At 46.9% G+C, this 24,575-nt stretch overlaps 1 protein-coding gene across 5 annotated transcripts in view; it reads right to left on the bottom strand.

Annotated features, from left to right (window-relative positions):
• The window catches only part of IQSEC3 (IQ motif and Sec7 domain ArfGEF 3), a 106,878-nt gene that overhangs the window by 12,631 nt on the left and 69,672 nt on the right, over positions 1–24,575 (bottom strand). For 4 of the 5 annotated variants that reach the window (XM_040595925.1, XM_040595920.1, XM_040595924.1 and 1 more), the window contains exons 4-9: positions 20,945–22,038; positions 15,908–16,069; positions 5,086–5,208; positions 4,261–4,427; positions 2,054–2,193; positions 1,083–1,208 (exon numbers count right to left, since the gene is read on the bottom strand). In XM_040595925.1, coding sequence (XP_040451859.1) covers positions 1,083–1,208; positions 2,054–2,193; positions 4,261–4,427; positions 5,086–5,208; positions 15,908–16,069; positions 20,945–22,038 — 1,812 coding nt within the window. The remainder of the gene's footprint in view (positions 1–1,082; positions 1,209–2,053; positions 2,194–4,260; positions 4,428–5,085; positions 5,209–15,907; positions 16,070–20,944; positions 22,039–24,575) is intronic. The other variant, XM_040595922.1, reaches the window with a different exon arrangement.

Raw genomic sequence — 24,575 nt, forward strand, 5'->3', positions numbered from 1 at the left:
ATGCAAACTGCTCAAAGTAAAAAAGCTTTTTGCAAGCTCTATTAATTGTACATGGGAGTAACACTTGGTGACTGACAGGGTCATTGCCCAGAAAGCTGCCTGGCATGCTGCACTTGTAACAACACTTCTGAAATTCTGTATGCATAGCCCTGGGACCCACTCAGCTCTCTGTCTCCCAGAGGTGCTGGCTTTTTCATGACCACATTTCTGACTTTGCAAGGGTAATTCTCTTCACCGGGGACCAGATCAAAAGGTGAAGGGGAGCCTGTCAGAAATACCTTAGAGCTGGGAACAGGAGCATATGTGAATGCTGCTGTGCCCTCACTCCCTCAGCACCAGCTCTTACGGATCTGATTTATCCCATGAAGTAGAGGGATAGCAAGGAGCAGACCCTCTCCCCAGGTTCACAACTGTACACGTGGGTGCAGAGGAGTAGGTGGGGAAAGCTTTCTTGTCCTCTGCTCCTACAAAGGTGTTTGGGTTTAGCTTTACATTTGCAATATCCGGTTTCATCTTCCCATTAAATACAGGAGAACTTCCACCTTGTTTGGCCTCCTCCCAGTCTCAGTGTACCTCTGGACTCCCTTACGCCTGGCTGAACTCAGTTCCAAGGTTGCTGGGGCAGGACACTTTTAAAAGCACTACACACATTTGGGGCTCCAGTAAGTAATACGTAGTCTCCTACAGCCTTTGCAATGTTAGAAGGCAGTGGTTTTAAAGTGTCTGGCAGAAAAGATTTAAAGTGCATGGGAGGGCTCTGTCTACTATAGTGCAAACAGACAAAGAAATGAACCTCCCTTTCATGAAATGAACGTCCCTGCTACAAAAGGCATGAGAGAGCAATGACATTGCTTGGATGGCTGTGGGATGGGACAGTTTGTTTTTTCAAGGGTTAGAGTTTTAGATTTGATAGGTTTTTAACAGTGAAGGATCCAGAGCTGTCTCTTACAATGTTGATGGACCAGGAGATGGTCTGTCTTTAGGACAGGGGGGAAATGGATGTTGTGGAGTGGGTTTAATTTCTTCATAGAAATCGGGGTGAGTTTTATCATCGCAATGCCTAATTGCCAGAGCACACTCACCACCAGCAGGTCATTGAAGAGAAAAACTTCCCTCTGGTGAGCTGCCTGCTTCTGCACTTTGTTCACATCAGTCACTTCATACAAGCGGCTGCAGCAGACCAGCCGGCGATGGGGCACAGACAGAACCTGCAGAAGACCCACAAGAGCATGCAGAGGCTGAGGGAGATGCCGCTGTGGGTCTCCCCACCCTCAGCCTGCACAAGCCTGCCTGGTGACAGCAGCACAAGTCAATTCTGCCCACTCAGATCATCTCTTCACCATCACTTTTTCCTGCTGGTGCACTAGCAGAGAGAGCTATGCCTTTGTGATCTCGATAAATCAGAGGAGTAAGACAGGCTATAGGCAACCCTCTTGCTCACACGTCCCATCTTCATATACCTCTGGCTTCCACTCACTGGGTGACTCCTCATCCTCTCTCACTCCACTGGACATCTGCAGGTTACCTGGACTTTGAGAAATTATTCTGCTCCTTTTGGGTACACAATATGTATGTTTTTGCATGACAGATCAGTTATTGCTGAAGAAGCTGTCTCTGCATTTGGGAGTCTGTTAACCCCTGCAGTCCTTAGGGAATTCACTGGAGACAGATGGGTGAAATTGTTTTCTATCACTTTGCCTTCCATTTCCTACACCATCACAAGGCCTGAAAGTTTGAAACACTACAGAGCTATCACTGGAGCATTGGCAGGCAGGACCTGCACTGGCAGTCAAGACCTGCAATAAGATTCTTGGGCAAACAATTACTGCACCAGATACTGTAAACTCTGGCCAAGAAGATCCCTAAAATTAGGAAAGAATGAAATAGCAAGGAAGAAAGTGTTTAGAGAAAAAGGAGTGAATTTGTCAAGACAAGCAAGGAAGTTATTACAGAAAAGGAACAGGGGTAGAGAGGAAAAAGGCAGGACAGAGGGCAGTGAGGGAGGTGGGGGTGAGAAGAGTGAGTGGGTGCTGGTGGGGTTATGGGTACTCACCGTTTTCATTCCAACTATGGACTTCTCCACTTTGGTGACATAAGTCACATGGTCCTCATTGGATTTTAGCTCTTTCTGCTGGATCCTCTCGTAGATTCCCACCACTAACTCCCGTGGGATGTCAGCACCATCATCCACCCCTATCAAACAGAGAAAATGTTGGGCAGACTAGGCAGGGAGAAAAGGAAAGGGAAGACCTGGTGGTCCCTGACAGGCAACTACTGCCTCTGCACCACGTAGTTGTGGGAAGGCTGAAGGGAAAGAGCAATACTTCACTTTAGGCTGTCTTCTTTCTTGCTTTAATACCTAATGCACCAGAGACTGACATTTCTAAGGCAAATGAATATTTCATTATTCCATTGCATGGTGGCTCCTTTCCATGTGTTCCCTAAGGTTTTATAGCTATAATTTAACATTCATATATCTTGAGCCACTCTGCAGCAATCCCTGCATTGATTTCATATCATCAGAAGTGCTATATGTGGAGGAGATCTATGACAGGATTCAGCTGCTTCTTCTGCCAATGCAAGTGTCATCTTTCCTGTTTGCTCAGTGGCCTCCACCATTTTGCTTCTGTGATGTCTCCTAGGAGTAATACTTTCTTGTTACTCTGTCTTCGATATCTCTCTTGGCCCTGTCCCTCTCCTCTTTTACTTCTCCTTAAACAACTCTCCAAATTTTGCTCTCTGACCCTTGCAGAGCCTGGCAGGAAAGTTTTCTTTCACCCTTCCCTAAGCCAAATACCACAAATTAAACTGTCAGTCTTTCCCCTAAACTGAATTAGTTCAGTCATTTTATATGGATTTTCTTTGCTTTCCCTTCAGCTCCCTGGTCTGAGATGTAGAGTGATGCAGGTGAGGAACTGCTGATGAATGGAGAGGCATTGTCATCTCCTGGCTCTCTCATCGACAACCTTCCAAATATCCAGCCTGAATATTCTGTCTTTTTTCAAACACAAGCTGGTGAAGCTACTGTCCTGGGCATTGGCCTGAAGGTGAGTCTCTAATGAACTGTCTCCCCTTGTCTGTAGTGGGATGACATTCACTCGCTCTAGCGAGTTGTGGTGTGTTACACACTGGAGGTGAGTGATCCTCATGTTAGCTGAGTTCATTGTAAGGTGAACTGGCAGATTTTCAAGCAACTGTAAGTTAAGTTAACATAAAACACCCTTTCGAGCTAGCGCTATTAGCTGTAATAACAAAGGGGATGATGGCAGGTATCAGCCCCATTCAGTATCTCAGAAAATAACTTGAAAGAGGGCCTCAGTGTCACATTATACCAGTCTGAAGTGGATGACAAATTAGGGAAGGTGTGGGAGGCTGAGATGACACTTTCTGAACAGCAGTCAGGACAAAGAAACGACTCAAAGGAATCCATAGAAGTTCAAAATCTAGACAGGGATTTACACTGAAAAAACTTTGAGAGAGCTTCATGTGAATTGCAGATGTGCGGTAAGACATGGAAGACGGTTGACCTAGGATGACCCAGGAGTGAACGTGGCTAGGAAATTAGACAAGAATTTGTCTAGATGTGATGTCAAAAAGGCCAAACAATACTAAGTTGCATTAGCAGACCTGAAAATAAGGAGGAGGCAGTGGCTTTATATATGAGTATGTTGTGACCACATCTGAAAAAGTGCTATTAGCAACCTATTACCAAGATGGGAAGGACTGACCTTAAAGAAACAGAAGAAAATTGGTTTGGGAAACTGATGTATCAGAAATTGTGAAGAGGTAATGTATGCATGAACTCTGTCACGCCTACAGTTACTATTAAGTAATTGCCAGCAATTAAGGAGGGGAAGATTTAGCCTGAATAGAAGGAAAATGTCTTCATATATTCAAAGCAGCAAGGAGGGGAAAGGCTTGTTTAGCACAATCCAGCAGGGTCTAAGAAGGATGGAGACAACAGCAAAACGTAATACGATGGACTGCTTCCAAGCAGTGAGATCTGTTACAAGATGAAACCATCTCTTAAGGAAAACAGTTGGTTTCTGAGAAGGCTGGACAGCTTTCTGCAGAAGACAATGCTTAGGTTTTCCCCTTCCCCCCCACCCTAGAGAACGCATCAAAGGGCCCTCCATGTCTGGCTCACAAGGAGCAGCAGCAGCCCTGGAGAAAGACAGCTCCACTAGGTTTTTGCTACCTTCACCTAGGCAGAATTCAGAGCAGCAAGAGGGCAAAAAAATATTAAAGCAGGACCCTCACCTCTGAGATTGCGGATGAAGTCCTCCAGCATCATCTTCCTGTCAGGCTTGATGTTGGGGCTGTACATGTCTGTATTGAGAAGGATGATTGCAAAGGCCAAGATGAAGATGGTGTCCGGGTTGTGAAACTGCTGGACCACATCTGGGTTACACATGCAGTACCTCTGGCTGCAGGAGGAGAGATGCACACACTTAACATGGAACATGGGAGTCCTCTGCTCCAGGGTGGCAATGGCTTCATCACAAGTGGATAAAATTCCTCCTTTCACTCCACCTCTCACATAAATGGGAAGGAACTGACTGCTCTCTGAAGGCAAATTTACCCACCAGTGGCTGAAGTAGTCTACTGACACTTCAGCTTTCTTGCCCTCAGCAACCAAAAGAGCAAGTGAGACTAGAGAGGACTACTCCAGCTGGTGTCACTATGTAAGGGTAATATAGGAGATGTCTACTTCAGCCTGCCTTGCTAAGGGCAAAGCACTCCTCTGGATGCACAGAGGGAGCAACCCAGCACCCCTGCAAGCCCCAGTGCTGCTCCTCCTGTGAGTCACCAACAAACAGGGAGTCCCTTGCTGGCAGGCATGACAGGACTGGCTTCACTCTGCAACTTTGTGCCCTTCAGGCCACTGAACATCTGACAAGGTCATGGCTTTGCTGTAGCCGTGGCACAGAGGACTCCATGCTTCAGAAGCCCCTCCATGATCACCTTTCTTGGAAGGGAGGTCCCTGGCCATTCAGTGCATGGTTGCTGCATGGTTTTGGTCTTGGGTGGGTTCTTTGCTTCCAGCTGGTTGCAGCAGAGGGGCTGCAGGGCTCATTGTCTTACCTGAAAGCCTCAATTAGCCGCTCAACCTTCTGCGCTTCCCCCTGCACACGGATGTGGGCCTGGAATTTCCGCAGGGCTTCGTCCAGCTCCATGCCTGAGAAGTCCATCTCATCCACCACGCAGCTGTGGGAGGGGGGACACAGCCTTCATCAGCATGTCCTCCCATGGAGGACACCAGGAAGCTCCTTCACTGCAGTGCCAACAAGGCTCAGTCCCCAAGGGAAATACCACGAGAGAGGCTCTGAGACACCACTACAGCTTCCCAGATCATACTTAAAATGGGAAGTAATTTCAGACAAGTGATTCCTGCATTCTACAGCCGGTGAGCAATTCCTGTGTCTAACCGTATATATGTATATAGAAAGAAATAAAAGTGTGTGTATATACACCATGATATATATATATGTATTTCATATCATACCATATACAGCATGTATATTCACATATACATAGACAGAGAAAGTATATATCTATATGTATTGGTATTTAGCTATCTAGATAGAGATATCTAGACATCTATATCGACACAGAAATTTAGACACCTAAACAATACCATTATCAATGTAGATATAAATCCATCTGTTTCTGCCTTTCCTATCATCTGGTAATCTTTCACACATTGTCCATTCCTCTCTCCCTCTCAACATATGCACTTGTTCACTATCTGCTTATTCATCATTCTCTTAACTCTATTCACTGGGCTGTTGCTGCACTTTTCGTCTCCTCACCTTCCATTCTGTTCAGTATACATCTCCATTTGCAACCCGTACCTTTTTCACCACTCTTCACTCCCACTCAACCACTGCAGCAACAACATTCATTATGTCTTTAAAGACCAGAACCAGTTCAGAGAAAATAGGAAATGGAAGCTGTTGTACAGAAATAGCATTGCAACATCAGCTGGCTTGTAACATCAAGGCTGGGTAAAACTGCCCATGTAGTCAAACGCCACAAGTCCCCAGCAATTCATTCTGTCCAAACCCCTATTCATTTTATACATTTCTGCCCATTCCACACAATCTTTTCCATTTCCACTGCATTTCAGTGCCACACTTCTCTGTAATCTGCTGGAAATATTTCACCTCATACATCTGGTATCACTTTTTCTTTCACAGTGATGGATTGCACACTGGTAATTTATAGCCTATTTAGGTACCTAAAGCAGGGGATGCCACTTGTCTTGTTTTCCAGTAAAGCATTCTCAGCTTACAAAAGCCCTACTGTTTGTCTCTAAAACCTACTACTACAGTTCCTGCTGTCTGTATTAGTCAAATAATGTAGTTGTTCTTACTCTTACTGCATGGTATTTTGGTCATTTGTAATGACAACACCTTCCCCATGTGGCTTCATCACATTTTGTTAGCATAGTCCTACCTTTGGTGTCCAGGTCATTACTGCAAGCATTAATCAAAAGACTAGACTCAGAAAACTGCTCATAACCTCCCTTAGGCCCAGCTTCCCATTTCAGTGGAGTATGTAGGCACTAACGTCTGCATCAGCCAATTTTCTCCCCTGTTCATGATTCCTCTGCTAATTTCTCTCTTTTCCACTCTCAACTAACAATTTCTCATGTCAAATGCTTTGCTGAAGTCTAGAATTACCTTTGGCACGTCCCTTGTCTAGAAAACCAGTTATTTTAACAAAGACAGACACTGAAATAATCTACTCTCCACTGGCTTTGGTATGTACCATTTACATTCCTGTCTGCCATTATTCTTTCCCATAAGTAAATTCTCAAAGCTGACATTCTATCTGACAGACCAAGAAATTCACAGGTGCCAAAACCCCATTTTCTTTAAGCTTTCCTTAAATACAAAGTTACTAATTTCTTAATCTTCAGTCACATGGCAACCACCTTGACATTACAAGTGTATTAAAAATCCAAGGACTTCCTACTTTCTGCTTCTATATACCTTGGATGTTAATTCTATCTCCCCCTCTCACCTACCTCCTTTACTTTATCCTCTGTATTGTGTTTGGTTTGCTTTCTCATGTTGTAAAGGATAAAATGAGCCCAAATTTAAGATTAGGAGGAAATTTTCCCCAAGACAGGTTATCTGGGACTATATGAGGAGTAGTACAGGGAAAATAGAGGCGGGGGGGGGGGGAATTAGCTCTCTTCTGGATCCTTCCATTTCCTAGGATTGTCTAGAAATCTTACCAAGCAAACCTCTGCTAATAAAGGGATGTGCTGTCACCAGTTTCTTCTTCCTTTCTGTGATAAACTGGAGATGTGTCTGTTGGCCTTCTTTACAGCACTGCAGATTGCTGTCAGCTGTTGGGAAGTGTTTTGTGAGCTAGGCTGTCAAATGCCATGTGCAGCCTTGCTAGAATAAAAACCTATTGCATGATGTCTCGAATAGGTGAGGGACAGGGTTCAAATGCTCAGAGACATCTCTCCATTCCTCTATTCCCCTGTTGATTCAAGAGCTGAGATATCATTGCTTAACTGGAGTGACATCCACAGAATTAGGTAGTAAAAAACTTACCAAGAGCTCTAGCTGAACAAAGTGTTCAGTATCTTCTAAGGCTGGAGCCATTACAACTTCAACTAGGAAATGGGCTCTTTCCCTGCACAGTCCATATCATCAAAATGTAGGAACAACTCATGAGGAGCAGAGGCAGAGAATCAATGGGGCTGCTCTCATAGGAAAGCATACACAAAATCTTTTTTTCCTCTCCAAAGGTAGACTGCAGAAACTCACAAACGGTTTCTGGCAACAGCAAAACCTTCCTCCACTGCCTTTTCCCTTTGTTATTTTTATTTTTCTCATACTGATACTCACATGTCCCCTGGGTTGACATCAAGGCATTCTGCTTCTTGGAGTCTATCTTTGATAGTGAAGAAGTTTTTCTCTGGTTAGTTGTTACTGTGTTCACAGCTGCAACCATCTCTGCAGTTGGACTTCTGTTATTATTCTTTAATCTTTTCCAATGGATGATGTTTCTCAGCATTGAACCCAATGATTTTCCTGTTATTGTCTGCTTCCAGACACGTGAAAGCAGAGTCCTTGCACACTCCGGTGAGACCTGCTGAGGTCACCCTAGTAAACCCAATCCACCATCATTAAATGATGTATCTTTCACTCCCTCCCTCACTGATCAATCCTTCCCCCTCCACACAGGCTGCTCTAACAAGTCCTCCCGTTTGTGTACAAATCTCAAATAATAAAGTCAATGCCCTTGATACAGAAAACAACAAACCTTTACTAGGACAATTAGGACAAGGCAGCTGTTTATAGCTCTTTTCAAACTCTGGCACTGCTAGATGAGTTATGCTCGGCTTCTCCTTTGAGAGTTTCTTTCACGGCCTAACAGATGAAGGTTTACTTTGTAAATTCTAAGATGAACCCCTGGGAGTCCCTTCCATTTATCTCTCAGCCCAAAGAAGGGTGTCCCCACCCTGCTTCCTGAGGAAAGTTGACCAGGCAGAAAGGACAGGTTAGGAAGGCAGCTTGACTCAAAGTCAGTCTGAGCTTGCATTTGATCTGTCTGACAAAGCTTGTGCCAAACGCCTGAGGAATAGCTTCTAGAGGAGCCATTAGGTACGCTACTACTTTCTGCCACTAGACAGACAGAAAGAATGGTGGATCATAGTTGTCTGATATTTTTTTGTGAGCAAATTTGACACAGCAATGTCCACTAAATGAGCCAAAGAGTCTTGTGCTATTGGGCTGCCATGTTCCTGCTTATCTTCTAGGTGGCTACAAGTTTTGCTGTCTTGCCTGATCTCAGATGCCTGTACAGACTCCTGTTAACTTGCTGAATGCACTGTGGTGCCTATATCAGAGCTCCCCTGGAATGCAATGCACCTTTTCTTTGTGAAACCAGAGCAGGGAGGTATTTTCTTTCCAAAGTAGAGACCTTGAAGCTGACATATCCTGGCAAGTATACTGCAGGAAGTACATCAGTCTCCAGAGCTGCAATGTAAAAGGCAGTGTAACTGCATGCGTGAGGGGGGTGTCTCTCCCCAGAATTGGATTTGCCAGTGTAAGAAACAAAGGTTGAGCTAAGAGTGGATGGCGCTCTGCATCCAAGGAATAATCCACCAGTTTATGCGCATGTGCCAAATCCAGTGCTGAGTTCATTTTTCCACAAACAGCAGAACACCTGTGAGATGCCCATTCCAGGACCACCAGGAGGCCTAAAGGATAACAAAGCCGGAGCAGAGTAATCACATTCTAAATCTACTCTTCTTTCAATTCCTTCCTTCCCATGGACTTGCAACAAGCCATGTGAATTGAGCTCACAGTGCACCCACAGATGCATTTAGCCCAGTACCTGCAGGGATAAGACTTTGGATGTTTGGATCATGTTGTTGAAGTGAGCAGGCAAAGTGCTGACACACTGCCTCATAAACAAGGTGGTGGAGTTTTAGGGCTCTTGTGCCACCTGTATACATGGGGAGCTTGGTCTGTCCTGGGGCACTCGGCAGACAGGCACTTCAGAGCTGCAGAGAATTGCTTGCCAAGTGCCAGGTGACAGAACCAAAGGGTGGGGTCCCTGCTGGATCATTTTGCCCATCTATTACCTCTGTGGCGTCCATATTGTCTCCTAGGCTGTGGGGCATAGATCCTCTGCAAAAGGGAGTGGATATAGTGGCATCAGAGCTGCAAGGATTTAGCCCAGGGCTAAGCGTGGTGAAAGGGTTCAGGGAAGGCAGGAAGCAGCTGTATCGTGTGGGGCTGAGATCTGCTTGCCCAAGCGTAATGACCTATTTTCCAGCTTTTCTGCTCAGGTGACAATGCAGCAGGAGCTGGGCTGCAACTAAGTGTCTGTAATGAACCTGTAGCCCATACTCAGGGAGGGGGCAAGGTGGGGAGGCAGCCAGAGCTAAAGTTTAAAACCACAAGGCACAAAGATATTAATAAGAAACATCCCTCTTTCCAGCTTCCCTAACCCTACCAGCTTTCTGAAGATGAACCAGGCTTAGGGTGGACTGCAAAGGAAGAGCTCAGCTCCCTGGGAGGAGGCTGCCCTGCACATGTTGACTGAGGCTCACAGAAAGAAGAATGAGCAGGACTCAGTGATTCCTTAAAACCAACAGGCACAGGCATGTGTCCCAGTCCTGCCTTCCATGCCCTCCTTGTGTGAGGGTGGTCTGCAATGGAGACCATACCAGTCTTACTTTGCTGGGAGATGCTGCACTACATGCATTGCCTGGTTTTTTTTCTGGGGCTAAGTCACCGCCTACCTGCCCTCCCAGGGTTGTTAGTAGCTCACACGGCTCCTCACTTGGGCATCTATTCCTTCCTAAGCAAGAAATTGCCTAGTGCATCATGCTTTGCACCAGATCTGCCCAGCAAGGTGGAGAGCTGCTCCCACTCCAGGCACGCTGGCCATGCAGGGGAGGGTTCTGCCCAGCCTTCATCCTCCCCCCCACAGGACACTGGGAAACTTTGTCCCCCAGGGGACAAGGGAAACCACTGTTTACCTGGGCACCTAGCCAGGTTCAAGCTGCACCTTCAGCCTTTGCGAGCCTGGCATGGGAAAGCTGCTTCTGTTCACAAGTTTGATCTGTGCCAACGCTTTGCTTGTAGCAGGAGGTCAGAACTGCCTAACACGTTCCTCCCTCTGTCCTGTTTCCATCATTATCTATTGCTCCACAGCATAAGCTGCAGCACCGTGCTGCTCAAACCCTCCTGTAATGCAAGTCTCCTGTTGATCCCTGTAATGTCCTCAGTGAGAAGGGGAAAGGAGGCTAGTTTGGGCTAACCTGTCAAGTTCACTCTGCCAGTCCAAAGAGGAATCTAGTACGTCTTTGAGAGACAGCCTCTTTGCTGGGCTCCCAGTACTGCACTTACACTCCTAAGAGCAGCTTTTCTCTCTCTGACTTCCCATGAGAGAAAGAGAAGGCAACACATGCCTGACAGACACGAGAGCTGCTCACCCACAGGGAGAGTGTGTCTAACAGCAACTTACAGGCTAACACCAACCAGCCCCTGACTCAGCACAATGTCTCCTCTGCTTGAATCCCTGTCCCTTTATCCTCTGACAGTAAATACAACAGGACAGACACTTCTGCACTTCCAGGTCCCACAACCTGAACACAAACCATCCAGTATCAGCAGCACAGCCAAGTCCATTCATGGCATCACTCACATTATCTTGTTCATGAATGTACTATAAATGGAAGCAATTCCTGAGTCAGAAACAGGTGGAGGGCAAGAATGAACTAAAGTGAAGGGAAATATGAATGAAGGAGAACAAAAGCAACAAATAAACACCGAATGAAGAGTGCACAAAAAGAAATAAACAATACATCTGAGCATGTAACACAAAAGAAAGGAATGAAGAGAGGATGCAAGAATGATGTGTCTCATATTAAAAATATTTGTTAATGCCTTGGGCTTGACTTTTCCCAAGTAATAAGATTATTTTTTTGCAGTACTGGTCAAGTAGATCTGATAAAAACTGCTCAGTACTGTATCAGAGCTTTAATGGTTCAGGTGACCTCTCTACAGCTGTGTTCCCTGGACCAGTAGAAATTGAAACCCTGGGGTAGGTCCCCAGTGACTCCACTCAGCTGGCTGCAGGGCAGGTTGTGGGAGCAGATCTCCAGGAGAAGAGGCTGGGTCTTACTGTGGGATGCTGGATCACAGTGAGTGGGTGTTACTGTGGGATGCTCAAAATTGGTTACAGCTGGCGTTTATCCCCTGTAACATAAAATGTCTAAAAGCTAGATGTCCAGCCTAAACGAGCACATTGAGAAAAACAACACTTGAGGGAACTATATCTCTCCACTGACTAAAGAAATTCATAAATTGATAGAAGACACTAAACTTGGTGGTGCCTAACAATAGGTGAGATAAATCCTACTTCTAAAGATTGAAGCCTTTTCTGCAAGAGAAAATGACATACTGCATCTCCCTAAACAGACAGGCCTGAGCAGTTTAGTATTATCAAAGCGTGTGTGCCAATTACAGTCAGATACTGTCGAAAATCTCCTGCTCTCTCACTTGTTCCTCTAGCTAGCGTGTATAATTACTTTTGAGTTATCCAGACACCTTTTCTGGGTTCCAGGAAAATCAGTCAAAGGTTGAAAGACAGAGTAGGAAGATGGAAGGAAGAATATAATTTCAGGGCATTTAGGTGCTGGGCATGCAGGTGTGGGAAGGCAAAATAGCATACTGAAGTGCTCAAGCCTCATACTATGCTTACTCTCACCCTCCTGCCCACGTACATAAAAGGCTTTGCAACCAGCATGGTGCTTCTCCGGAGTTTCACATTTATTAGGTGGGTAGTAAAGAGGGATCATCTTCACAGTGCCAAATGCCGCTGCGCACTCCTGAGCTCTGTTGCCTGACTCCAGGGATGGGCAACGGCTGGCTTGTTTGCCAGCCAGCACAGCTTCAATACTTATGGAAGCCAAAAGAAGTTTGCAGACTTATGGCTGGATTTACAGCTGAGTCTGGATTTTGTAACCTGGGCAGCTCTGCCATGTCTCCAAATGCACAAGGGAGGCTGACACTTTTGCAGATGTTTTAAAAGCTGTTCTATTATTTATTCATGCAGTTGGGTTAATTCAACCTGGCTGCAATAGAAACAATGCTTACAATACACAATTCTAACACAAATTTTCACATCAAGCGAAAGCTAAACTAACACAGCAAGTAGCATCAATAATTGAAATTGCTTTCAGGAGGGAAAGGATGGGCCAGGAAGGCTCCAGGGCCAGCTCTGAGATGTGAAAGGGCAAAGGCATCTCCCCCTGCCTACATGCTTGCTCACTGCAGGTGGTCAGAGCCTGTCCAACAACTACTGCCTGCTCATGGCCACCCTGCCTGGGCGCTTGAGCTTGTTGGGACTAGCACTGCCTGTTCTTCTTCTGCCCACTTGGCCCACCGAAATGACTGTGACATGGGCAAATTGTGCAGAAGCCACTGTAGGAGCTATCGTGGCTGCCACGCGTTGTGCAGGGAATACCACGTAACCTAACCAGTTTGCTAAGTGTGGGTAGATGTGGGAACTGTGAGACAGTCCTTGCAGAGTTCATTCTCCCGACCTGTGCCAGTGTTCCTGAGCTAGTTTGATTGGAGTTGGTTGAGGAATGAGAACGAGACTAGGTCTCAGACAGTTCTAAAATACCAAAAAGTCTTCGAGCTGCCCCTTGCTCCCACACAAACAGCTCAGATGTTGTGACTAGTCCTTGAGCTACAGTGCACTGGGAACACCATCACACTGTATTACACTGCCAGCCTTCTTCCTGCAGCATGGACAGGAAAAATATCCAGGGTAATAATCCTGGGCCAGAACTTCTCCCGGCAATGCTCTGTTTCCATGCATGTCACACCACTGGATGTGCAGCCATTGCCCAGCCGGCTCTCATGAGCAGTTGATGAAAATTTGCTGGCAAAAACCAACAACAAGCATTGCTATCCCCAAGCTCAGAATTGACACAGGAAGACAGTGGAAGTACCTGCAAACAGCACAGCTACATCCAGCTGATTGTGTGTGGTTTTTCCTTCCTGCTTTAGAACATTTTGTGTGTATTTTATGTCTACTTTTATCATTGCCTTTAAGGAAGACAGATCAGCAATTTATTGTGAAGAGGAGATGGCAGCTCAGATTGTTAGTGCAAGAACATCATCTGGTGCCTGGAGAGATCAGACACAGATTTGAACCCTGAATTCAGGCTCAGTTGCTTGATATATGTCCATTGACACACAGTTCATGTCCAAGATATGTCCATGTACGCACAGCTTCAACAGCTCAGTTCCCATCTTTGAGCCTTGCTTTCTACATGGCAGGGCCACTCTTTTGTCAAACATTTAGAGTGCTACATTGAGAGGTGCAGTGAAAACTGAGAGTAATAAGCATGATGGAGTAGGGCCACCTGCTTTAATGGCCCTCCTGCAGGATGCAGAGACAAGACAGGCAACCGCAACATAGCACCTCCTGGGCATTGAGGCTGGGGGTCAGGCACCAAGCTTTGCAATATGGACTGTTCACAGGAGCTTGTGACACAAGAGTTTGTAGTCACATGTGAGGCAGAAGAATGTGGTCGTTTGCAGGGATGATGTCAAATTTAGGACTACAGGGAAGTGCCAGCCTATTGCTATTGTAATATTTCCCTGTCTGTGCAGAGGCTAGGTTTGGACTTCAGCAGAGCATCTGTCAGGGGAAGCAGCCCACACATTGCTTGGTGGAGAAAAAGATGCAATTACTTTTAATTGTAGCTCTCAGCATGAAGAGACTGGAGAGAACATGTGTCTCGTCGCTGGCCAAATCAATACCCATACAGTATATTAAAGAAAGAGCTGAACCAAAGGTGAGATACCTGGAGCAATAAACAGAAGCAATTGCAACAGGAATGAATTTTGAAACCTGGCCCCAAATTTGGCTCTTGAGCTGGCATCCTCCAGTCTTTCCCTGGAGTAGAAATGGTGTGTGGATTTATGGTTTCTGTTTGGCTGCAAAATTTGAGAGAGACAGAGAACATTTTGGAGACTGGAGAAAACATAACTAAGGATCCAGTGCACAGAACTTACTGCCTAATGGAGAGGCCGCTCCCACTAAGAACTGTGCTTCTGCCTAATAAAGACCCAGCTGAGTGCTGGTCATGCCTTGAAATGGGTCTCTGACTTGGTGCCCCCTGACTACACAGGTCACATCACCCTCCACGGCAGCCCTCACGTTCACACTCTGGTGCAAACTCTCCCTGCTTTCACTGTAGCAGTTCTCAGGACAGGAAAGGTGGTGTCACCTGTTCCTGATGTCCTCTTTTTGTTATAAAGAGAGCTGTGTTTTCTCCTTTTCCCTCACCTGAAGTAGATCAGGACCAAGCAGGAAACAAAGACTCATCTCAGTTCCCCAGGCTGTCTTTGCTGAAAGCCTGTCATCTTGGACAATGCTCAGAACAACAGGCAAGATGTTTTTCTTCCCAACACTTCAGACCCTGCTCCTGAGGTGCTGGGGTCTGAAAAGTTAGCAATGGTTACAACGTGGAAGGCAAAGCAACAGGCAGGCACTGAGGTAGTACGGGTCTCAGGTATTCACAGGATTTTGCAGTCCAGATTGCAAGACTTGAAAGAGAAGAGAGTTGTAGGCTGAGAGATGTATGGCTTGTGTGACCAGGAGAGGATCACAGTGAGAGAACTGAAAAGAACAATCTATCAAAGGCAGCTACTAAACAGAAACAGGGCAGAAACTTGAGATTTTGTTCAGAAAAGGCGCAGCTCAGCCCATTGGAATTTTTCCAGTCGGGATGTACCTCAGTGCTCTGTGACTGCAGTGGTAATGACAAATCCTTAGCAGCATGCTTCCTCACACAGGCCTCTTCATTACCACAACCAGGACCAACTCACCTCTTATTATCCCTGTAGCACAGTCGTACAAACTGAATAGGCCACTCATCTCAAAACTGGACAGTAAGAGAACCAGGTGTGCAGCCAGCTTTCGCTGCTCCCTGCTGGTCTCACAGCAAGAAGGAAATATTTATCCCCTTCTGCCTCTCTTAGTACTTGCCAGAAAGCATCAGAGGTGCTTTATCTGGATGGGGTGAGACACCAGTCAGAACTTCCCAGCCACAAAACCTCCCAGCATCACTAGTTCTACCACCTGCCAGTGTTGAGTTCCTGCCCGATGATCACAGGTCCTCTGAGAAGAGACTGAAATGAAAGGGCTGCTGCTATTAAGGGAGAAACACATTGCTGGGAAATACATTGAGAGGTGCCAGACAGAGAGTGGGAATGGTGAAGTTCCTGCAGAGGGGGAATGGAGAGGCATGGAGGACAGGGTGCTTGCTGGTGCAGCTAGGGGCAGAGTGGGCTGGCAATTCCTTTACAGTGCAGGAAGGAGGGGAAGAGGTTTCCACACTTACTCCAGAACATCCCTGTTGAACTGCTTCTTGCTGTTGCCCAGGAACTCCCCAATCATCTGGCGGCTGAGGCCCTTCCGCTGGAGCAGGAAGTGTGCCACCCCAATGGGAGTGTCCGGGATGAAGCCTCGGGAGATGAGGAACTGGATCCCTTTGTCTGGATTTCTGAAAGGGCAGGACAGAAACATGGTGAGTTTGCATGATCTCATTGCGACATTATTGCCTCTTGCTCACTTCATAGCCTGCAGCAATACAGCCCTCGGTATGAGTACGGGCTCCTGTAAGCTCATATGTGTGGCATGATGGGACCAGTGGGAACAGGGAAAAGTGGCTTTGGGGACTCCCCTCCAGATACCACTGAGGACAAAAGGATGCCACAGGACCTGCTATGTCACTTTCAGCATCTGCTGTCACCTGGCAATCACAAGTGCCATCCCACAGTCACAAAGGATCCTGCAGGATACCAGACCAGTGACTCTCTCCTGCCACCCATCTGCTCCGGAGTCAAAGGCTCTTGTATTTTCCCTGCCCCAGCTTGTTTTGTTTAGGGTCCCTGTGAGGACATGATTAGACCGTGTCCCCCACACAGATAGCACAGGAAATACCAGTATGTTCAGCTGCTCCAAATGCAACCCACAGAAAGCTGTCCTCAAGGACCAGGGGTGAGAGCTGGGCGCATGACCCTTTGCTTTAGGGGAGTTGGGGTTTCACCTCCTGTGGGGCAGGCAAAGGCAAAGGACAAAACATGGCTGTGAGGAGACTTAGGAGACATTGCTGCTGTGGTCTACAGGCAAATGAGGCTCAAGACACAAAGGGGGATAACCAAAGGTGTGTACTTTTTCAGTAAAAAAAATATCTCTTTTTCATACATTTTTAGTGCTCAGTGTTGAGTGACACTTTCTACCTTCCTCACCTGAGCCTGGTGCCAACTGCCTGAACAGAAATCCCATGCTCAGATGTGCTTATCTGCTCCTCCACTTCCCCCGCCCTTAGCTGTGTTGTTCCTTCCTTCCTTCCCTATTGATACACACCCTCAAGCAGAAAACTGTGTGGGTGGATGCTGGATGTGAGCGGGCACCTGGAGAATGCCTTGTCAGAGCTGGGAGAGAGCAGTGTGCAGCTCCCAGACAGAGGGTTTTTCTCCCTCTGTGGCTGTGAGTGCCCCTCTGAGAACAGGCCTGGTGCTGAGAAGGCCTGACTACCCGGTTGTGGGAGCAATTTTCTGCTTGTTAGTGTGCCAGTGTCTGTGCCCACATACACAGCTCTTGGGAGGTAGGACATATCTCAACAAGCACATGTTTGTGTGTGTCTATGTACATGCAGATTTCTCTTGCACCCTACATGTTCAACAGAGCCACGTGTGCCTGCCTATTTTGTCTTTCTTCTCATGTCTCCTATAAGCACACACGCTTCTGTGTATCCTGTGAGTGAGTGGCTGTGAGCCTATGTGGTGCCTGTCCCACAGTACAGACGGGAATGAGTGTGTGTGTGCATTGTGCAGGAGGTTTTCCTCCTTTATTTCAGTCTGCCCCAATGACGGGTGTCTGTCATGATGCACTTTTGCTGAGGGGGAATTAGTGCAACACCAGGAAGTTTTCCATATTCCTTTGGTTCTCTGAGCTGGTGAGTGGGGAGAGATAAGAGGGTAGCTTTTCCATGAAAGGATGCCATACTTCCACTGTTAACACAAATTCAAGGATCTCCATCAAGGCTCAAGGAGTGAGTTTGCTCAGGCAGTTTCCTGGGGTGAGGAAAGGATAGGATGATATGTCAGAGCATGCGAATGCATGGTATGCACAGGCACAGACTGTGACACTGTCGGGTGGTGAAGGATGTGGGTGAGCAACATATGTCTAGCTATAAGGAGATCAGCATTCAGGAGAATGGCCTGCTCCTTACGGGGGCCTCCTGGGTATACAAAAACTACATGGTCTTGAAATAGTTCTGCTTACTCTGTAATGTCACAAAGAAGATATCCTGGGCAGTGTGGCATCCCTGGGGAGAGTGGCTGGGAGAACAAGTCTGCCCATTAAATTTATGAACGAGAGCTGCAAGATCTGATATTGAAAATCCCAGGCCTTCTTCAGGGAAAAGCAACAGTGTACCTTTTGTATTGTCACACAGATCTCCTGGTTCACCTTTGAAGAGCACGGGCAAAGTTTTCTGCTAAGTGCAAAGGTCATATGGTCAGGACTAAAGTCAAGCTAAGCAACAGAGATTCATAAAATGCACCTCCACCTGGACACTTTGGTATTTGGCAAGGGATAGTATGGTGTTCACAGAACAAGGACGATCTCAGCTACACTGACGTGACTCCTAAGCCACTGGACTGATTTTGGATTCTCTCCAGAGGAGCTGGGAGCTGAATGCGGCCAGAAAAATGCAGCTCACACACTCGCATGAATGTGCAGATTTCAGTAAAGATGGCACACACAATGCAAGAGAATGTAGGATAAAACAGTCCAGCCATGACAGCCCTCCTGCACTGCCTAGACTGTAACTCAAATATACTTGCACACACTATTCTTCCACTAACAACAGCCTTTCATCACTTTTCCCCAGGATTCAATTTATTCTCCACAAATCCCAATAGCGGTACAGCATCTCTGCTGCTGAACACCTGCAGGTGTATCCCATGTACTGCAGCATGCAGCTTTTACCCAAACGTGCAGCAGACAGCTCCACTTCTGTATCTCCTGAGCCTGATCCCTGCTATTTTCTTTAGTGTTGCAGGGGTGTTAAGCACGGCCAGCAAATGCTGCGGGATTCCTCACGTCCTGCTGGCTTTCCCTCTGCCCACACAGCCAGCTGCCCACACACACTGAGTTATTACAGCAGCACCGCATAATGAAACACTCTCCATTCCAGGGATTCCACCCCCTCATTGTGGAGTGGGGATAGGGAAAGTGCCATAGCAGCACAGCATCGATGTGTTCCCAGGGGCCTGCTCCGAGCCCGAGCACTGCTTTCTGAAAAGACAACACAAGGCCAGATAGACTATGGTAGATGCTGCTAGAAACTGGGGGCTTTCAGCTCTTGGTTCAGGGGAGCGATCAGCAGAAAGGATGTGTGCACATGTACGCCTGGCCTCAGCTCCATGCCCTGTGGGTTGGTGCCCACATCGCAAACCCTGTGACAGTAAACTGGCTCCTTGCTAGAAATTGACAGGGAAACCAACAACTAAATATCTGCAGAAAGCTCAACGGCCTTCCCTCTGGATGGAGGTGCACTAGGGTGTCACAAGGGGAGCCATGTGTTCCTTAGATCCTGATCAGAGAATAAAAAAAATAAGGCTTCACTCCCCAAAGCTAACAGGACAGTTCCTTCCTGCCCTGTCCTCCAATTTTTTGTCAGGAAAACTGAGCATTACAGGTTACCACACATGATTTCATCAGCTAGTTTCAAGGGAGCAGGGGAGGCTTAGCTAGCAAGTTGTGTTTCAGAGCTCCACAGTAAGTCTATCCCACAGGGACCTGCAAGATGCAGTGAACCCAGGTCACTGAATGAAGCAGGATGGCAAAGCTGCTTCCCCAAAACAGACCTAGCGCTGCTAATCTGTCACATGAATGTGTGCCAGGCAGATTGAGGGAGGAGGAGATGCTGGGAAAAAACGTTTTCACTCCTGCTTTATCTTCACATCAGTGCTCACGTCAACTGTGCAGGAACCAAAGGAAAACACGCTGGGTGGAGGGACTCCTGCTACGCACGGCTGAGAATACTGAAACAGCAGCAGACACATGAGCGCTGTGTCCCCCCTCCAGAAGTGCACCTGTCCCAACACAAACACCAGAATATCTGTGTGGACCTGGAACTATCTCTATCATAATCAACCCCCACCTGTGTCTGGCTCCTACCTTCTCTCATTCCAGCCTGCTTGTGTTCATCAGGCAATCTGTGTGCTCTTTTGATACATGCACATGAACATGACTTTGATATATACACATGAACTCACCTGTTCACAGCCTGATCTCAGAGCTAGTAAAATGTGCTCCTTGGTTCTGTGAAAGTCCCAAGCCTATCTGCTCTAATAACACTTCGGTTCTGGATGTGTTCTGAGCCCAGTCCTAAAAACTTCTCTTACAAGTTCCTGCCTCCTGGAGCCCACAGCCTCCATAGTACACGTATATAAATCCTGTGCATAGCTCCTTGTCTGTGCAAAAATTCTGCCTAGGATTGCATAATAGTCCTTGCTCTGACCAAAAGGCCCATGCTAACGTGTGGCAAAACATTCTTCTAGTATGGGTGCGCTACATCCCCAGCACCTTCATCAGGGGACTCAAATAGAAGCCAAGACAGCGTAAGATGAGTGTGATGATGAAGGAAAACCCAGGATTTCTCATGGCCTGTTTAGATGAGAAAAGTCTCATGGAAAGGCAACAAACAAATCTAAAGCTCCTTATAGGAGTTCAGCTGCTTTCTGCCAATCCAAAATAGACTCTGTGTGACCCCTGAAGTTAACCTCTTCTTCTGATAATCTCTGGGCTGCTCTGCTTTTGCTTTCACGTCTACAGCCTTTTCACAGGATATCAGACCTAGATGTGTGAGAGACTGAGATGACTAAACCTGGTCTGTCAGGTGAGAATCTACCCAAATACCAGAATGAAAATGACAGCCAGAGCACTCAATCTGGGCTAACTAAGCTCAGCTCTACCTCTGTCTCCCTCTTTACTTGGAAATGCCCCATATTGAGTAACCAGGGCTGGGTTTACTGTCTCAGCTATGCTTGTTCCTTTGCAGCAGAGTGGAACAGAAGCCTAGACCCCAGACTCAGATGGTGGATGCCAAATGAACAGCAATTCAGGACAGCATGGACCCTACTCATGGGGTACTAGGCTTGCTCCTCTGTTGGGCAGAAGATCCGGACAGCACTTGGAGGACTTTAAGGAAAAGGCTTCTAGGCAGCCATTTGCATACCCATACAGTCACACTTTTGAATATGAAAGAACTTTCCTGGAGATGGATCTAGACCACCAAGAGTCTGCTATCACCTGTTCCTGTGAGGCATGAAATAGGCTGGTGAACACAAAAGAGGACACTTACATATTAAAGAGGTTCAGCCCAATGCGGTAGAGGCGCTTCCTCATGGTGTCTGTGGAAAGTGTGGGAGACTTGCAGCTAGCTGGGTTCTCGCAGTGATACCTTGGGAGGCTGAGGATCATGGCCTGAAGTGCTTCTTTTGAGGATACCTCAGAGGCTGACTTGGCTGAAGTGGAGGTGCTGCTGCTGCTCAGTTGCTCTGAGTTGTCTGCATTCTCAGACTCAGAGCCTTTGCTTTGCCCCGTCTCATTGCTAGCATCAAACTGGAGCTTCTGCACTGCTATCTGCCCAGGCTCAGCACTGCTGTCTGCTGTGCCATTAGTACTGACATTCACCTCGGTGAAAGTGTGGCTGTTCTGGAGAGCTCTGGACTCAGGTAAGCTCTCTGGAGCAGCTGGTGGTTCACTGGCTTCTCCCTCCCCCTCTCCTGGGCTTTCTTCAGCCTTGGTAGCTTGAGAGAGCCCAGCCTGAGCATTGCTGCTGAGGCAGTTTGCCATGGACACCGAGGTAGATGATGAGACAGAGATGTTCTTGTTGTCAATCTGGACTGTGACATCTCGAAAAGCCATCATGAGAGTGCTGCTGCTCTTGGGTAGGGTATCTGGCAGAAGCCCTTCCTCCTTCTCCTTGTCCTGCAGCTCAGCTTCTAAGTCTTGGTTTGGCTGCATGGAGCTAGCACTGAAGGTCTCCCTTATCTGGTATGAGCCACCATCTTGGAGTGAGCACATGGTCTTCAGGCTCCAGGTGCTGAGAGCATCATCAATAGACTTGGCCAGGGACTGAACTTGTTCCGTGAAGGAGTCCTCCAACTCGGTCAGTGCCCCACTGATGGTGGCTGGCAAAGATGGGGACCTCACCAATGGGATGCCTACAAAGTTGTACCCCTCCACCAGGGCTTTCTCAGCGGAGAAGCTCTCTGAGTTCTGGACCCGGACTTTCCTCAGAGAGATGCGGCGTGGCATGCGGCTCTCCAGCAGTGAGTTGCGGATCTTCTCAAAGTTTTTGCTGAGCTGGTACTGCCGGAAAGCAGTCTGGATGGTGCAGGCTGCCCTGCGAGATACCAGGTGACCGCCATATTTGTGCTCTAGCATTTCGATCTGAAAGACATAGAAACAGGAAATGTTATTTTTTGCTAATTGACTTCTGATGGCTTTCTGTTACCCCAGTTCCTATGCTGATTAGTCTGTAATGACTGTCAGAGGAATGTCAAACACTGAATTAGCTTTTTCCTGCACTGCCGTGTCCCTGATTTCAACAGAAGCCCCCCCACCTTTGGGCATGGCTGGCTAAAACATCAGTACTTTGAGCTTCCTCACAGCTGTAACATGACCATGCCTCTTCCTAGAACGGCAGCCATACAAGCTGGAGCCTGGAGGTGCCCTTTCCTTGTAGACCCACTTCTGTTGGCCTTTAGGGCAAGCTCATCACTGCAAATACAGTGTTCCAGCAGTGTGTCTTCCTGCTCCGAAGACAAAGCTGTGCTCTGGTAATGTCAAGCATCATCCCTTGTCTCAGGGTGTTACTAATGCTCCTCTACTCCTTAGTCACCTTAGGAAATACTCTCAGGGAAAGGAGAAACCATTCAGAAAAAGGGAAGAAAAGTTAATTTTTAAATGCAGAAAATGTTGGCTTGATCATAGGAACTGTTGAGAATCACCAGCTTGCATAGAAGTTAGTGGAGGCTGGGTTTGTTCCGTGTCTTTTAAAAAGCACTCTGAATCCCAAAGTGCCTGCCTTTCTGATATCTGAGTTTTTCAGGTGTCAGCCAGCAGCGAAATGAAAACTACCCAAGAAAAGAAAGACTTTCAGTTTTGAATGGTAAAAAAATATTGTTTTAAATGTTGAGACAAAATACTAAGAAGAAGTAGAAGGAGGATTTCCTCCATCCTGAGAGCTGGTAACCACAAACACACATGTAAATACATAGACTCACAGCTAAGTAGCACCTCAACAGGCTTCAGCAAAGCAAGTATGTATGGTAATTTCTCTTACATAGTCTAGTATTTATACTTCCTGGTAATCCCCTCACTCTTCCTCTGCAGCTGGGCCTTCACAAGCATGCTACAGGAGAATGTTAGATGACTTTGTTCCAGTGAGTGACTGATGGAGGACAAGAGGGACAGTGTGAAGATGATGGTGGATGATGGGACTGAAGACAAAAGAAGAATAAACTTGGAACTACACCCAGTGAGGTTTTGGCTGAACTATGAGCTAAACTCTGCATTTTGGCACTTTGTAGGGCAAAGCACATGTGCAGACTGTAGTGTATATATGTGTGTGTGCAGATGTGGAAAAGCCAAAAAAAGGTGAAGTGCAGCACTGAGAGTGCTGGTAAAATCAGTCCTGAATTAACAAAGGATTCACTACATCATTCATGTGGTGAGTATGAGCTCATTAGCAGATCTACAACTTGACCCTCGCTATGCCTTGCTGGCCCAGTACTCACAGGATGGAGGACTGAGCTCACAGAAGATCTGAGTTTAAGTGCAAACTGGTTTTGTAGTCAAAGTGAGACTGAGGCATGAGCCTCAGCTTGCAAAGTCATGTCATTGGCTTCCTTCTTCTTTTCCTTTTTTTGTAACACTACATGAGTTGCAGATAAAACCATCAGTGAGTGATCTACGTACAAGTGAAGGCCTGGAATGACAGCTGTGAGAAGTGCAAATCACCTCTGGTATCTTTCCAGTACTAACTCCTCTGGAAGTAGGGGAAGACAATATGACCTTGAGAGATGATGGGAACAGAGGAACAACACGACCCCAGACCTTCTGTCCCTGCACTGGCGTCATGGCTGCTGGAGTAAGTACTGAAGGCCTTATCCACAGGCACCCCATCACCTCAGGCAGCAACAGGTCCAGGGATCTTGCTGCAGTGGATGGGAGGCTGCAGTTTCTGGAAGGAGGGCGGAGGGGTGGGGGGAAGAGTAGCGCACTTCCTTTCATATTTCTCTCTCTGGAAATGAAGTAGGAACCCTTTGCCTTGTACTCAAACTTAAGGTTTTCTGTTTGCCTTGCCCTTGAATTGATGTCTGTCCAAAGCAAGCATCAAAGCCCAGCAGTGAGACATGCTAGCAATTTGCTTAGCAATGGGGTAGGCCAGTGCAGCTGTAGAAGCAGCTGGCTCAGACTTCTGCTTGCTCCCAGTTTAAAGAACATTGGCCTAGTACTTGCCCTGCAGCCCTCCCAGAAACGTTCTGCAGAACTGGTGCTAAAAATCACCCACACAATGATCATGGATTCATGTACATTCACTACAAGACCTGTCAGTAGGTTTTTTGGATAAACAAGGTCTCTGCTTTTCCCCATAGTTTGATGTGACAAGAAAGAGGAATACAGGGACAGAAAGAGATTCTGGGTAGCAAGCAGAAGGGTTTTACTTGGGTTCTTTTTCCTTCTTTCCAAAATGACCATCTTAAATCCCACCATAAAACCAGCACTCCTGACACATCTCTTCAGAGCTGGCCTCCCTGGAAAGAGACTGAGCTATCCCTTGGCTCTTCCCTTCACGAGGAAAGCTCATGCAGATAAATGCAAATTAAACCAGTAACCTGCACAGGCCCAACCCAGACAGTTATTACTGACAACTGACCATGAACACTTAATATAATGGTCAGGTTAATGAAAATGTAGAGCTA

The sequence above is a fragment of the Falco naumanni genome, chromosome 5 (genome assembly GCF_017639655.2).
Source record: "Falco naumanni isolate bFalNau1 chromosome 5, bFalNau1.pat, whole genome shotgun sequence".
Classification (NCBI taxonomy): Eukaryota; Metazoa; Chordata; class Aves; order Falconiformes; family Falconidae; genus Falco; species Falco naumanni.